Genomic DNA, 14,401 nt, shown 5'->3' with positions numbered 1-14,401 from the left:
TACGCTGAAGTCCGAACAATACTGTCCCGGAGAACCCGTGGCAGACTATCGGTGGTAAAACATCGACAATAACCTTTTAGAGATTTAACATCTGTCTAAAAAGTAACACTCTACATAAAACGTGGGACAATGCCTCCTAATGCGAAAGTTAATCACGGACACATGCAAAAGGTGACTGCCAAACCTATATATCAACTGGGAAAGAAAATGAGACGATGGAACACATGTATTTTGCCATCGTCCTTACTCTTACTCTGTCTGAAAATTATTAAAAAAAAAAGTTATATTTTTGGACGGAAGGAACCATATGTGACAATGACGATCTCATTTTACAATGTGTCGTGACGGAGTGTACAATAAGATCCATTGTCTACAACTATGACTAGTGTAACAGTACATGGATCCTTGTTTTTGGTAAAAAGACCTTGAAACTGAAGAAAAATAAAAACATATTAGCTTATCTTAGCTTTTTAGAATATAAAAAAGATGTCAAATGTTCAAAATACCCTTATATTTTTTTCTCTCTTTTTCTTTTTCTTTTTCTTTTTTCTCTTCATTTTCCTTTTCTTTTTCTTTCACTTTTTATTTATCTTTCCTTCTCCCCTTCTTTTCTTTTCCCCTCCTCTCTCCTTATCCAATCGGCCTCTCCCTCCCGGCCTTATCCTGGCGGGGCGCGGCGCAGCGAAGCAAGAGGCTGGCCGCAGGGGAGGAACCAGGGGCGGAGGCAGGGCGCGCTGGCCGGAGCAGGATGCCGGCGGTGGGGCGGAGCTGGAAGCCGGCGGTGGGGTAGAGCTGGAGGCCGGCGGGGCGAAGCAGGAGGCTGGTGGCAGGGCGGAGCAGGAGACCGGCCTCCGTGGTGGAGGAGACGGGGGCACGCGGGGAGGAGCAGGAGGCCGGCGGCGGGGGAGGAGGAGGCCGACGGCGTAGGGAGGCGGCCGTTGGCGCGCGGGCGCCGGGGAGGAGAGCAGGCCCAGGGGCAAGGATGGAAAAGCAACGCGCAGGTGAGGAAGAAGCCGGGGGAAGCCACATTTTTTTGCTTGCCCTCCCCTGTGTAAGCCACCGAACGGCTTCTCTGCGGCTTCTAGGCGCAAGCCGTTTTGTAGAGTGCCATTTGGCACGGCTTCATCAAAAGCCGCTAGATGAGCCGTGCCAAAGAGAGCCTTAAAAGCAAGAAGACGAACTAAAACGGAAAAGAAACCAAAACCAAGCATACAACGTGCCAATGGATCAGAATCATCAGATTCAGAGAGACAACTAGACAGTCTCTGGCCACCACATTAAAATCCCCAGGCTGGAAGGCCACACAGCCCAACAGCTAGCTGGGAGTACAAAGCTGTGTCGCTGGTGCACCGTCAGCACAAGCCGACGACGTCTCACAACTCCCACAAAATTTAAAAAGCTACAAGAAGGGGGAAAAAAAAAAGAGTACTCGTGTCCTTTAATTTGCTCATCTCCTTTAATTTCTCCGGGCTTTTCCTTCTAGTCCGTGCAGTAGTATCTCCATCCCCTGCCGCGCCGGCCGGCCGGCCATGAATGCATGCATGCAAGCGCTGCGTTGCCGCGGCCGGCCGTCAGGCCAGCAGGACCGCAACGGAGGCGAGCAGCGCCGACACGAGGTAGAAGAAGACCGCGCAGGGCTGCCTCCCGGCGCCGGCCGCCGTCGGCGCCGCGCTCGTGCTCTTCCCTGTCGCCGCGGCACCTGCGACACAAACCAACGCATGCGTGAGCGCGTGGAGGAAGCCTGAAAATGTTCAACCCGTACCCCGTAGTACATGTATGCAGTGATGCAGAAAAGTGTACTGGTAGTTTTCAGTAGTTTTCCCGGCATAACACCGCGGCATGGCACCTCGGGATAGCGTGGACCTCCGCATGTCGGCACGTCCCGATCGTACCCCCGCGCGTCCCTGCTGCTACGGGACCTCACGGAATTGGAACACACAGACGCAGACAGAAAGCTGGTCGTTGGAGAGGGTTCCCGGTGGGTCACGACTCAGGACCACGGAAATAAACACAAGGCGGCAAGGGCTCTTAATTAATTCTCATGCGATTTTTGTACTAGCAGTAGCAATTAGCATTACGACACTTCAAAAAGACCATATGCATGCAGACTGCAAATTCCATATCGATCCTGCAAGCTAGGATTATATTAACTGGGAAATGAAGATTGAAGAGAGAAGATAGTCGCAACTCGCAAGCAGTACGTACCGGTTGCAGCGGCAGGTATGGTGGTGCCGTTCTTGCCCTCGTGCTTCTTGGCGTACTCCTTGAAGATCTCCGCCTCGGGGGAGTCGGGCGACATCCCCAGAATCTCTGCAGGTTGCCATCGCAAACCAAAACCAAGCACCGAGTGGTTAGTACATGAACAGCTAGTATATATAGAAATTTGACAGAGAAGGTTCGGATGAAGGTGAATTGGGTTTTCAGAAGTTAGTTTCTTGCTCTCTGGATTTCCTGACACGCACTGTTGTTCAGTGGTACTGCTACTGTAGCACGTGCATGGGCTGTTGTAACTTCAAAAAGGTTGAGGACCGAGCTTAGCTCACTCGCGTGCCTCACCGGGTTTTCCCCCTTTAATAAATCTGCAGGTTCTGTGTATCTGCAGCCTCACGTGGCGTGAATTCAAACCCTGTGTTCGACCCTCTGCGTGCCTCACGGGGTTTTTCCCCTTTAATAAATTTGCTCGGTTGGCTTGCTCGCCAGGTGTGCTAGCGGCCGAGCGTGAGTTCGAACCCTGGGTTCGACACTTGCGTGCCTCACGAGGTTTTCCTCCTTTAATAAATTTGCAGGTCCTGTGTATCTGCAGCCTCACGCGTGGAGTGGGGTGGGGTGGGTGTGCATGTGGTGGTGTGGGGTAGGTGTGCGTTCAGATACTATAACTTATACTCAAAGAGTTAAGGAAAAAAACTTCAAAAAGTTGTGACCACCGGAGCAACGAGCTGTGCACACGGGCGGCCGGACGACCATGCGATTGGCCCTGCAGCTGCAGGTGGCCCCTAGCTAACTTTTTCCGTGCACAGCGAGGTACATGGTGTGTGTACGGTGTGCACGGCGTACGTGTCGGTGCATTGCAGGAGCGACAGGAGCAGGAGGGTGTTCCGTTACGACGTTCATTCGTTATACGTACTGGGGCAGTCGGAGAAGGTGGCGGGGTTGCTGCAGAGGGAGGGCAGGTCCATGGCGCGGGTGACGTTGATCTTGAACCCGAGCGCCGGCTCGTCGCGGTCCTTGACCAGCACGCACATGCACATCTTGCTGGCGGCCACCACCTGCGTGAGCCCCGCGCAGCAGTCGGGCGTGGGCGCGCGCGCCGTCGCCTTGTCCTGCACGAACGTCAGGCACGTCGCCAGGCCCATCAGCTTGTCCGCGCACATGGCGCGGTCCTTGGCGAAGTCCGCGCGGGCCACGCCGGCGGCCGACAGCACGACGAAGGCCGCCACCATCGCCAGCGCCGCCGCACCGCCGCCGCGCGCGAAGAAGAAGGCTGCCGCGGCCGCCATGTCGTCGGTCGTCGATCGTCTGTACGTGCGCTAGCTACGGCGATCGTGCTGCTAGATAGCTAGCTAGCCGCCGCGTACGACGTCTGTGTGCGAGAGGGAGGGAGGCGGGAGAGGAGGCAGGCGAGTGATACGGTATGAATGGGTGGGTGCGTGCTCTGCACCGTATTTATAGGCATGGCTACGGCGGCCTCCGGCCGCGAGGTCGTCAGCAACAGCGAGCTTTCCTTGCGATGGCGTGGCGAGGCGGCCGGTGGCAGTACGAGTAGGAGTAGGAGTATTATTGATTGTTTGATGGGTCATGGGTGGTCCGGCCGTATGTATGCTTCCGATGGATTGATGAAGGTTGGTTGGGAGATCGCGTGGCGTGCGTGCGCAGTTCGTGGTCACGCCTCGCCCTCGCGACCTCCGGCCCTCCAGGTTAGGGATCGTCCCGGGCGGGCGGGCCGGTGCCATGCCGCGCGACGTGGGCGCGAGGGAATGGATTGCCTGGTGTGCTCTGCTGGTGCCGGCCCCGGCACCGGCGGCGGTCACTGCTGCTCCAGCTGGGACGACGTGGCACATGCATGCATGAATGAACGGGAGCGCCTGAATGCGGCGGCGATATAATACACGTTGCAGCGTGCTAATGGAGAGACGATGAGATCGGAGAAGCATCGTCATATCTTACACGGACGGCATGTGATGACAAGAAGCTAAGCTATAGCATCTGGTGGTAATTTTGCTTTTTCGATTTCTAGCCGACTAGCCCCATCATACATTATAAAGGTCACTGCAGCATGATTGCTGGTCGCACTGTGGAACGGTACGTGCTGACCAGTCGTGACTGGGATCGTCGTCGTCGTCGTCCCTGCGCACGTCCATACGCCCTAGACGAGCTAGCACACCATTATTATTGCCTTGGTTGGTCACGGCCGGGCCGGGCTCACCGTAATCACACAGGACAACGAGAGGATTGTTCATTGGAGGGCGGAATAGTTGGAACGGGGGAGTGTCTTTAGCTCTTGGCTTTACTTGATCCGGTGTCGTGCTTGCAAGGAACGAACGAACCTGGACAGCTGGTCAGCTCAGAGGCGTACGGTGACATAGGGCCAGGGCCCTGCTCATGCATGCATCCAGTCTCGCCGTGACTGTTCCCGTGTCCCGGCACGGGGCCCCTGAGGGCTGAGGCCACGTTTACTTCAAAAAAAAAAAAATCTCAAAAAGTGATACAGCAGCTATCACATCAAATCTTGCGATACGTGCATAAAGCATTAAATGTAGACGAAAAAAATTAATTACACAGTTTAGGTGAAAATCACGAGACGAACGTTTTAAGCCTAATTAGTCTATGATTGAATACTAATTGTCAAATAAAAACGAAAATACTACAGTAGCTAAGTTCTCAAATTTCCCCGAACTAAACACGACCTGAGGCTGTGGACAGCAGTAGCGTACCAGCACACTCGCGGCACTTGTGTACTGCAGGCTTCTCGCCGCAGCTGCTGTAGCCTGTAGCTGCCGGTTGACACTGTAAGGGCTCCTTTGGAAGAAGGTGAGGAAAACTCAGGGATGGAACCCCACTAAATAAATAAGATGATAATTAAAATGATATCCTATAGATTATGGATAAAAAAAAGTCCAGAATTCTAAAGAAATTGGAGTTTCCAAATCAGTCCTAAAAGAATGTCCGATCGATTGCTAAGTGCAATAGTCATCGATAGTTTTGGTCTACATACTATGTAGTTTTACAACTTGATTAGCGATAACAATAGTAGTTGTTGCTCGATCATTGATGACGTCCACCCTCCCATCCGTCCGTCCGGCTAGGATTGATTGGCAGCTGATGACGCAGCTCCAGTACTGTACGTACCAGTAGAACAGTAGCGTGCCAGTCGTGACGGATATGGCGCGACCACAGTACAGGTTGCTTGCCTGCTACTGCTGGTTTGTTTTGCTATGCTATATAGGTTAGGTTATGCGTGCCTCACTATCATGGCCGACTGGTCGCTGCCTTGCACGGCGACGGACAGTCGGACACACACAGTACACTGAGTTCTTGGTTGATCTTTCGCTCGACACTGTGGTTCCGTTCGTTTGGAGGAATTTTGAAGAAATCTAAAAAAATTTGTTAGAGAAAAATACTGTTTCGTATAAAAAAAACGGATCAAATCGAGTTTAAGGACACGCGAATGGACCCTGCAAGCACAAGCACAAGCACAAGCACAAGCACGCACACGCACACGCACACGCACACGCATGGTCTTCTGTACACTGGTAGCAGCTTGGTTGCTTTCAGAATGTAGTACTCTTATCATCACATCGCCGCTCATAAATGGCGGTGCAGCTACTGGCTCTCGATCGGTACACGTTTTCTTCATGCTCCTCTCTACATCGTCTTCACAAATGTTGTAAAGATCGACAGGGAGAGATCAAGGAGACGTTTGAATGCGTCTCAACAAGTCTCGCAACCACACGTACAGGTACAGTTGTGCTACTGCAGCTCTAGTAAATGTGCCATGGAAGAGGTGGTTACGTGCTGTTTTCGCACACACCAGACGGCACTGAAACGCATCCACATTAGAAAGTGATTTTTCTCTTGATAGGCGCCCAACGGTCGATGTTACATACAAGAGTCCAGAGTCGCCGTGTAGTACAGCGATGTGGCGCATGTATTTTTTTTCTCAAACGTGCCGAGTAGCACGTATTTCATTAAGAGAAAATAGACAACACCGAACCAAACAACAAACGGCTCAACACTCGGTAACCAAAGGTTTCCTGACGAGGAGAAGGAAGAAAAACAGAAGCGAAAAAACTAAAGAAAACTACGACGAAGCCCGGCTACTACCACAAGAGAAACTAAAAGCAACAACGGGCTAAGGTACAGCGAGCTAGTAAACTAGGCCATAGGCAACGATTGGACGACCTAGAGCGGGTACCCCAAGGTAGGCTAAACCTCGAGGTCAACCCCCTCCACCAGCTGGATGCCCTCAATCGCGCAGCCTACCGGGAAAAGCATCCTGATTGCCTCGCGCTTGGACTCCGAGAAAGGCTCGCTGAATAGGGCCATGTACTTATCGAAATCGCCCTCCGCATCTGCCTGCGGAGTCCCCATTTTGCCATCATCACGTTCTGGGCTTGCACGGTCGGGTTGGAGGCTCTGCATCTGCTCTTGGCCGCAAGCCTCCCGCTACGACATGACGGTGAGAATGTGCATTCAACCGCACGGCGCCTCCTAGGAACATGGAGACGTGGAGGTTCGACCTAGATCGGTTCCGTGATGGCAGAGCAAAGCTGCGACTGCGAGATGCCACTTGGTGACACCGGAGCTGGCGCCACAGCCGCCGCCACGCCCATGGGCGACAAGGCCACAGGCGGGGATGGAACTCTGGACGGCATGTATCATCGGCATCAACGCATTATTTTCTTCTGAAGCATCCGGTCGATCGCCTCGAACTGACTGAACATGTAGTACGTTGAAAGTACTCCAATTCGGTTACGCAGCTCCATCGATCGATCACTCCAACGTTCGTGCACACAGCTCTGAACTCCCCGAGTGTTATTCATACATCTCTTTCTGAGCAAGAGCTTAACGAGACGGTAGCCCATCATAAACCAAACGCGACTGACAATAAATACAAGCAGCAGTCAGTCGTTCTCTCCGTTGCCCTGCTCGTAAATAAACTGAGACCAGAGTGGTTGCCTGGCCCAATCACACAACGCGCCCTCCACCTCAAGCCGTTAGTAATCAGAGGATTAACGGTAACCAGTTTTATCCTAAATGGTAGCAAGACCAAGTAGATTATTTCACTAAAAAAAAGACCAAGTACAATAATAATCTTGTAACTAAGTTAGTCAGAGTTTTTACTAATGTGGAGCAGGAAGGGAAGAAAAGCGAAGAACTTGAATTTCACGTAAGCACAAGCTGGTCTATGCAGCGATGAGCCTCAATAACATACGAATTTGAAGAGGAATAGAAAATAAAATGTGGGATATGGGTAAAAAGTGGTAGACACAATAATAGTGATAATTTTTTTTTTAGATTTTCAGACACGATTGACTTGAACGCCCACCTCTATAAATAATTTTCAGATATGAGCATTCTCCTGAAGGCCAGACCGCCAGATTACAATATGGCTTATAGTCAAATACTTGGCTCTGTTAGAGCATCTCCAAGAGTTTTCTTAAACTCCCTCTCTAAGTCCTCACTTGAAGAGTCGTTCCAATAAAAATCATTGTCTACATATTTCCTTCATCTAACAACTTTATCTATATTTTGTATGCACTCTAGAGAGCTAGCCCGCTCTCTATATTCGGCTAGCAAGAAATTAGAAATAGAGAATAACAATATTTAGAGATGTAACTAAAGAAACGGTTGGAAGATATGTTTTCACCAACATATCTATTTCTATCGATACGGAAAGATATAAATCCTATCAATATAGAAGGATGTAAAGAGTTTTTTTTAGAGTTGCTCCAAATGTAACTGTTGGTCACGTGTCGTTTAACCATGCATATTCTAAATTCTAAACGGTACATAGCTACTACTTTTTTTTCTAAATTATAAAATGTTTTAGTTTTTATAAATACATTACTTTTGCTACGTATCTAGACATAGTGTATATTTAAGTGTATAGTGAGAACTATCTATCTAAAAAAAGTCTCATAACATGAATGGAGGGAGTAGTTACTTGATGTTTAAGTATTATCTAAGCTAAACAGTCGTTTAAACAGACAAAACGACTATTTAAATAGGATAAACCACGCGTCTCAATAGCGTTAAACAGGCTAAAAGATCCTTTAGGCGAACAGTGAATGCATCGCGGCACTGAATCTGAATGTGCAGCTGCACCGAAAAGCGAGAAGACCGCGCACGGGTAATGCAACCAGGACGAGAGGGAGGATCAGAATCAGATGAAGAACAGGATCGCTGCCGTTTGATCGAACGCTAGCTGCTCAGGGCAGGACGGGTGATGGGGCTGGGGCGTCGCGTCGCTGTAGCGGGCGGTTCGCGGTTGGCACGCAGCCGCGGCGGCGCTGCCTGCTGGCGCTGGTGCTGACCACGCGGGTCCGGGTGTGCGGCTCGTGGGATTTGTGCCGGCCGATCCCCGCGACCCTGCCTGCCTGCTTGGCCGAGCGCCGTGGGTGTTTACGTTTGTGGGGACGGACTGGAGGACTGCTACGCGGCCCTCATGTCAGAGTCAGACGAAGCCCGCCGGTCGCCGGTACGTGTTCTTTTCTCCTTCACTGCCCGCCTTCATGCCACCGGTCTCGGCAACAGCCCGGCTGTCCCTCTTCTTCCTTGCTTTCAGGAACAAGAAGAAGTGCTTGTTTAGTTTCCAAAAGATGCTACAGTAACCATCACATCGGATTTTGCGATACGTGCATGGGCATTAAATGTAGACGAAAAAAAACTAATTACACAGTTTGGTTGAAAATTACGAGACGAACGTTTTGAGCCTAATTAGTACATAATTAAACACTAATTGTCAAATTAAAACGAAATTGCTACAGTAGCTAGATTCCCAAAAATCGCAAACTAAAGCCCCGTTTAGTTCTAAAAATTTTTGACTTTTGATTACTGTAGCACTTTTATTCTTATTTGGCAAAAATTGTCCAATTATGGACTAATTAGGCTTAAAAGATTCGTCTCACGATTTCTCGGCTAACTGTGCAATTAATTTTTTTTCGTCTATATTTAGTACTCCATATATGTGCCGTAAGATTTGATGTAACGAGTACTGTGCAAAAAATTTTGGTTTTTTGCTTCAACTAAACGGGGCCTAAACACAGCCGAAGATAGAAGAGGGAGGATGCCATCGGCGCATTGAAGAGGCTCATCAATGCTTGGTCGACGGTGCCGTGATAGAGTGATAGCAACGCCATATCTCGTGGATCTCGCGTAACGGTTTTTAGATGCGTTTCGTCGTGGGTTTCATTTCATTTCATCGGAGATCGGAGCCACCGCCTGGAAGTATCGTGGGACGTGGCCTAGGGCGCACCAGGAGGATTTTCCGGTCGAAAGATACATGTTTCTTCTGCAGTATTTTTCATGGAAAGAACAATATTTTTCCCTTGACACAAATCAGCATCAGCCAAAGCAGCGCCACGAAGAAAATTTTACAGCTCGCACGTGCCGCTAACGCCTGACGGTGCCTTGTCTATTTGTTATGGCACCTGAAGAAGCAACAACCACGTTTCACATGAGATACTTGTGAAGTTTGCTCGTTTTCGAGACTTATCGTGTTTTTTAATGAAAAAAACAAACACGATACCAGTGCTATATTCGTTTCACATGAGATACACCTGAAGATTTGTAATATTAGCAGGTATGCTATTACATTGTGTTACGGTCTTTTTACTATACACTAGGTAGAGTGCTTATACGTGGCTACGGGATAACTAAATCTTTTATACTAAAAACATATGGATCGTACGATAAAATAACAATACTGTTAAATTAAATACCGACGTCAAAGTGACATTTAATTCAAAAAATAAAGTTCGTGAAATTAACACAGTCACGGAGAGCGCGACGTCGCAGCTCACAAACTCTACTATATAGATTTTTTCGTGATACGGCTAAAATAATATTTTATATCGGCAAAAAGAATTCTACGATATCCATTTCTTTCATACGCCAATAAATCCATGAATAAGTTTCGCTGCATCTCCATATAATCATGTACACACAGGTTTGAGTATATATGCAAATAGATTCGTGCCTGTGCGTTGCTATGGGACAGCTAAACTTTTGTACTAAAAACACACGAATCGCACGATAAGATAACAATACTGTAAAAGTATATGACCGACGTTAAAGTGACATTTAATCAAAAAGCCAAGTTCGTGAAATTTACACAGTCACAGAGAGCGTGGCGTCGCGGCTCACAAACTCTACTGTGTAGATCTTTTCGTGATGTGGCTAAGATCATTTTTTATACCGGCAGGAAGAGATTTCCGATATTCATTTCTTTCGTGCGCCAACAAATCCACAGATAAGTTCCACCACATCTCCATACCATCCTGTACACGGCGCTGGCAAGCGAATTAGCCACAACTTATGTAATTAATTTTATAATTAGCTCATATTTAGTCCTCCTAATTGATATCTAAAAATTCAATATGACAGGGAGTAAAGTTTAGTCCTAGGATCCAAACACCCCTGACTCTCGACTCCTGCTGGCTGCTCACTTGCACCACCATGCCTATGTGTCTACACATATATACTCTAATACCAGAACGTCTAAAATGGTCTTTATTATCCACCCTTTGAAAATATCATAACTTTAAGGTTGCCATTTGTGTATGCTGTAGGATTGAGATGCTTTGCACTGGTCCATGAGGGAGGTGTCCATGAGAGTTGAAATTTTTTATGTCATTATGATGTCTAAGTTTACTAATCAGACAGAGACGAACTTGATTATTAAAATATTTTCAACACTGCTTTCATATACTCCCTCTGTCCCAAAATAGAATTCATTCTTGGTTCCCAAGAAGTTAACTTTTTTTTTAACTTCGATCAATTATATATAAAATAATATTAATATTTATAATACATAATTAGTATCATCACATAGAACATTGAATATATTTTTATAATAAACTTATTTGAAAATATAAATGTTGCACGTATTTTTTACAAACCTAGTCAAAGTTGAGAAAGTTTGATCTGCACGCATCCCATAACGGCTTATATTTTGGGGTAGAGGAAGTATATGCTAATGGAAGTAGTCAACTAGAAATGGTGATGGACACAACAATACTTTCATATTATGTGCTAATAGGAGCACGAAGAAACGCAGGGAAATGGACCTATATACTAATGGTGGGAATATTCGTTTAGGAAATTGCAGAAGGTTTACCGGTCTCACCATGTATAACCTGCACATCTTTTATTTGGCATCACTGATGTTTCCTTCCATGCATGATTATTGTTTCCTTCCATGCATAATTATTATTTCCTTCCATATATGTAGCCTCAGGTGATCGATTTATTCCCTTCAAAGCATGTGGGGATCGTAGGGATGGTAGTTTCTTTTTCTATCGCGCCTTTTCTTTTCTCGCTCGCCCGTTGGACAGCGTGAAAGGTGGGATCTCCTTTTCTCGCTTGCCCGTTGGACAGCGTAGGAGGTGGGATCGATCGTATGGGATGGCAGACGAACGAACCAAGGCAATTGTTGCACCAAAACAGTGTCCACACTTTATTCTTTTAGTGGCAGGAGAAGGAGATTCATGATAGCGGTGCTATATTCATTTCTGGCAATACTGTTCTTGATTTCATTTCCGTGAAAATAAAATAAAACTAAAACAATTAGGCCTCTTCGATCGTTCCCTATAAAAAATATCAACAGAAACTGAGGTCCAACACTTGCTCCGTGGCTACATGATTGACGTGGATGCGTACAGCACTAAACTCCATGGTACAACAATCACGCTTGCACTAAACTCCATGGTACAACAATCACGCTTGAATCATCTGAAAGGGAAAAGCTGTCTACAGTTGCCTAGTCTGAAAAACTGAACATTCTTGTCTTTCAACCCTACTTCACCTATCACAAGTCATGATATCTTAGCAGCATCAGCTTTGCTCAATTCTGTGTCTTCGCAGTTCAGAAGCTTATGCAGCGGGAGAACAAGTGGTGCCAGCGCCGCCAGCACGATGCAGAGCAGCGCTGCAATCCCAGCCCACCAGGCAAAATGTGGAGTCCCAAGCATAAGCTCATCGCAAACTGCACAAAAAAAATCAGATATCAGTGACCTAATCAAGTGTGCCTCTTAGGCTGTTGCATCATAAATGCCTGTAGAGCAGGGCAGGGCAGGCGATAGAAATTGAAGCATGAGCAAGGCAAAGGACACGTGGCTAATTTGTCATTTTCAGAAAGCAAGCATGGTACTTGTTTGAAGGAACCCTTTAGTTATCTTATCTATAAAACATGGCAATCATAAAGAGGATGGTAAACCAGTTGTAGTTCCAAATAACTGAATGCACACAAGTGAAACCCATTAATCCACCAGAAAAATGTACCGGAAGCTCAATAGAACATCGCCCGATCTGTATGTAGTACACAGAAATTTGTTCTTATTGTATATAGTATTTTACAATGAACTGCTACTAATGTGATGAAAACAAGTCCTTGAGGCTAAATGAAATGTTTAACATCTCCAGGTTCACTCTGGATAGATGGAATACCAAGCTTCTTAACTCTTAAGCTACGAGTATATGATTTTTTTTAACAAAAAACAAGTAGATGCTTAGTATTTTAGTATTACACAGGAACAGCAGAAATTCATGACAAATGCATTGGAACACCCAAAACCCAACCAATCATTCACACAGTATCCATTAGTAGGACCAAGGAGGGCATGCAAAAAAAAGGTATTTGCATCAATGAATCAGGGAAGTCCAGAGTAAAAAAACATAGGAAATGCTAGGTAGTACTGCAGTATTAGGCTGCCTTTTCTTAGCAAAGCAGTAAGAACCTCAGCTTTTCAAATTTAAAGTCATGAATCAGCCTATTAGGATTCCAAATAATCTTTCCAAAGCTTCCAGGTCCTAGATAAACTGTGTATAACAAGCATCAAGTATTGATGAACCAAATTTGGAAATGCATAATGCTTGACGCGGCTCAAAGGGTTGATTCATCCTATGGTTTTGCACAGGAATCAAGAGATTCACACAACTCATACATAGACTTGATAAAGTTCGTAACTTGTTTGACTAGCTTGATCTCTGATATCATAAAGGAGGACTGGAATGAATTATAGAGAAACAATTCTACCGCACCAATGTTAAAAAGTGCAAGCTCCCTCTCTGTCACATTTGGCTTTGCCACCACGCCCTCAGGCTCCACAGTGACAAGAACATAAACCTGAAATAGATCACATAGAGCTGTTAAAAAAAACTGAATGCCATTGAGATTCTGCAGGCAATGAACAAATTCAGCTCAAATGGCTGATCAACATTCAATACTAACCGGGTTGCTGCTCTCCGCCTTGAAAATTATCTTCTCCGTGTTGAGCAGCCTCCTGTTCTTACTGCTCCAATCGTCCACAAGCCGAATGGAAAAGCTCGACGGTATCTACAGACACAAGCACAACCGTCAGAGATACGAACATGCTGCAACGGTGAAACTACAATCCCTACACGTTTTCTGAAAATTCGATGTTCTCACGGGAAGGGTACTGGTCATACGGAGGCCGGGTAGGAGATCTTGACTTCGTACCACGCGGACGGGCGCAGCCCGTCGATCCTGTAGACCCGGCGGCCGTGGCGCAGCGGCATGGTCTCGGCCAAAAGCTCCTCGCCGACGCTAAGCGCCATCGCCGATTCGTTCCCCACGCTGCAGGGGGGGCCGCATGGAGCTGTCAGGACTGAGGAGAGGAGTGGAAGTGGAACAGAGAAGCGGGGCGGATCAAGGCGGGGGAACGAGGGGGCGTACCCGTTTGCCATGGAGGGGAGCAGCAGGAGCGCCGGGACGAGGACGAGGAGGAGGACGAGGCGGGCGCGGCATAGCGAGGCGAGCGGCCGCGGCGGAGACGGCATGCCCGATGATGATTCAGTGCGACGACGACGGCGGAGAACGGCGAGATGCGTTGGGTCGTCGGGAGAGGAGAGCTGGTGGTGTGGTGGCCTTGCGGGTGGAGGTTAGATGGGCCTTCAAAGTTCAAACGGACCGTTGATGGGTTACCGGCACTACTGATGTCGTTTGGGGTTGGTGGACGTCTGCCTCTAACAAATGGTTGGGCTGTTCGGATCGGTTTTCTGTAAACAAATGGGCCTCTCTGCCTCTAACAAATTGTTGTATTTACTATTGTTTACTGCAGACTCCTCTAAAAAAATACAAAGAGGGCTAATTTAGAAGAAGTGGGAGGCACGCCCGGGGCATGAAGGACTAAATAATTATTTAAATTATTTTCCATGGATT

General features: G+C 47.5%; 2 protein-coding genes across 2 annotated transcripts; both read right to left on the bottom strand.

The window, feature by feature from the left end:
* Window positions 1-1,217: 1,217 nt before the first annotated feature.
* Window positions 1,218-3,644, bottom strand: LOC136537853 (non-specific lipid transfer protein GPI-anchored 13-like). Its single transcript, XM_066529827.1, has 3 exons — window positions 3,125-3,644; window positions 2,206-2,310; window positions 1,218-1,699 (listed from the first exon to the last, which is right to left on the bottom strand). Exons 1-3 carry the CDS (start codon window positions 3,495-3,497, stop codon window positions 1,572-1,574), a joined length of 606 nt encoding a protein of 201 aa, XP_066385924.1. The 5' UTR covers window positions 3,498-3,644; the 3' UTR covers window positions 1,218-1,571.
* Window positions 3,645-11,725: 8,081 nt separating this feature from the next.
* LOC136537852 (uncharacterized) lies at window positions 11,726-14,121 on the bottom strand. The gene is made up of 5 exons (XM_066529826.1): window positions 13,916-14,121; window positions 13,669-13,816; window positions 13,451-13,555; window positions 13,261-13,345; window positions 11,726-12,205 (listed from the first exon to the last, which is right to left on the bottom strand). Exons 1-5 carry the CDS (start codon window positions 14,017-14,019, stop codon window positions 12,036-12,038), a joined length of 612 nt encoding a protein of 203 aa, XP_066385923.1. The 5' UTR covers window positions 14,020-14,121; the 3' UTR covers window positions 11,726-12,035.
* Between the last annotated feature and the right edge of the window lie 280 nt (window positions 14,122-14,401).

This window comes from Miscanthus floridulus, chromosome 2 (genome assembly GCF_019320115.1).
Source record: "Miscanthus floridulus cultivar M001 chromosome 2, ASM1932011v1, whole genome shotgun sequence".
Taxonomy (NCBI): Eukaryota; Viridiplantae; Streptophyta; class Magnoliopsida; order Poales; family Poaceae; genus Miscanthus; species Miscanthus floridulus.
Note: the sequence above shows the minus strand (reverse complement) of the source record. Positions and strands in the feature narration are given on the sequence as shown.

Bases quoted from the DNA above. Each gene is read 5' to 3' on its own strand.
- LOC136537852 (XM_066529826.1), bottom strand. From the start codon at position 14,019: ATGCCGTCTCCGCCGCGGCCGCTCGCCTCGCTATGCCGCGCCCGCCTC. The intron at 13,817-13,915 runs GTACGCCCCCTC...CCCCCCCTGCAG, and splicing joins CTCCCCTCCATGGCAAACGG to CGTGGGGAACGAATCGGCGA. The intron at 13,556-13,668 runs GTATGACCAGTA...TTGTGTCTGTAG, and splicing joins AGATCTCCTACCCGGCCTCC to ATACCGTCGAGCTTTTCCAT.
- LOC136537853 (XM_066529827.1), bottom strand. From the start codon at position 3,497: ATGGCGGCCGCGGCAGCCTTCTTCTTCGCGCGCGGCGGCGGTGCGGCG. The intron at 2,311-3,124 runs GTACGTATAACG...GGCAACCTGCAG, and splicing joins CACCTTCTCCGACTGCCCCA to AGATTCTGGGGATGTCGCCC. The intron at 1,700-2,205 runs GTACGTACTGCT...TTTGTGTCGCAG, and splicing joins CATACCTGCCGCTGCAACCG to GTGCCGCGGCGACAGGGAAG.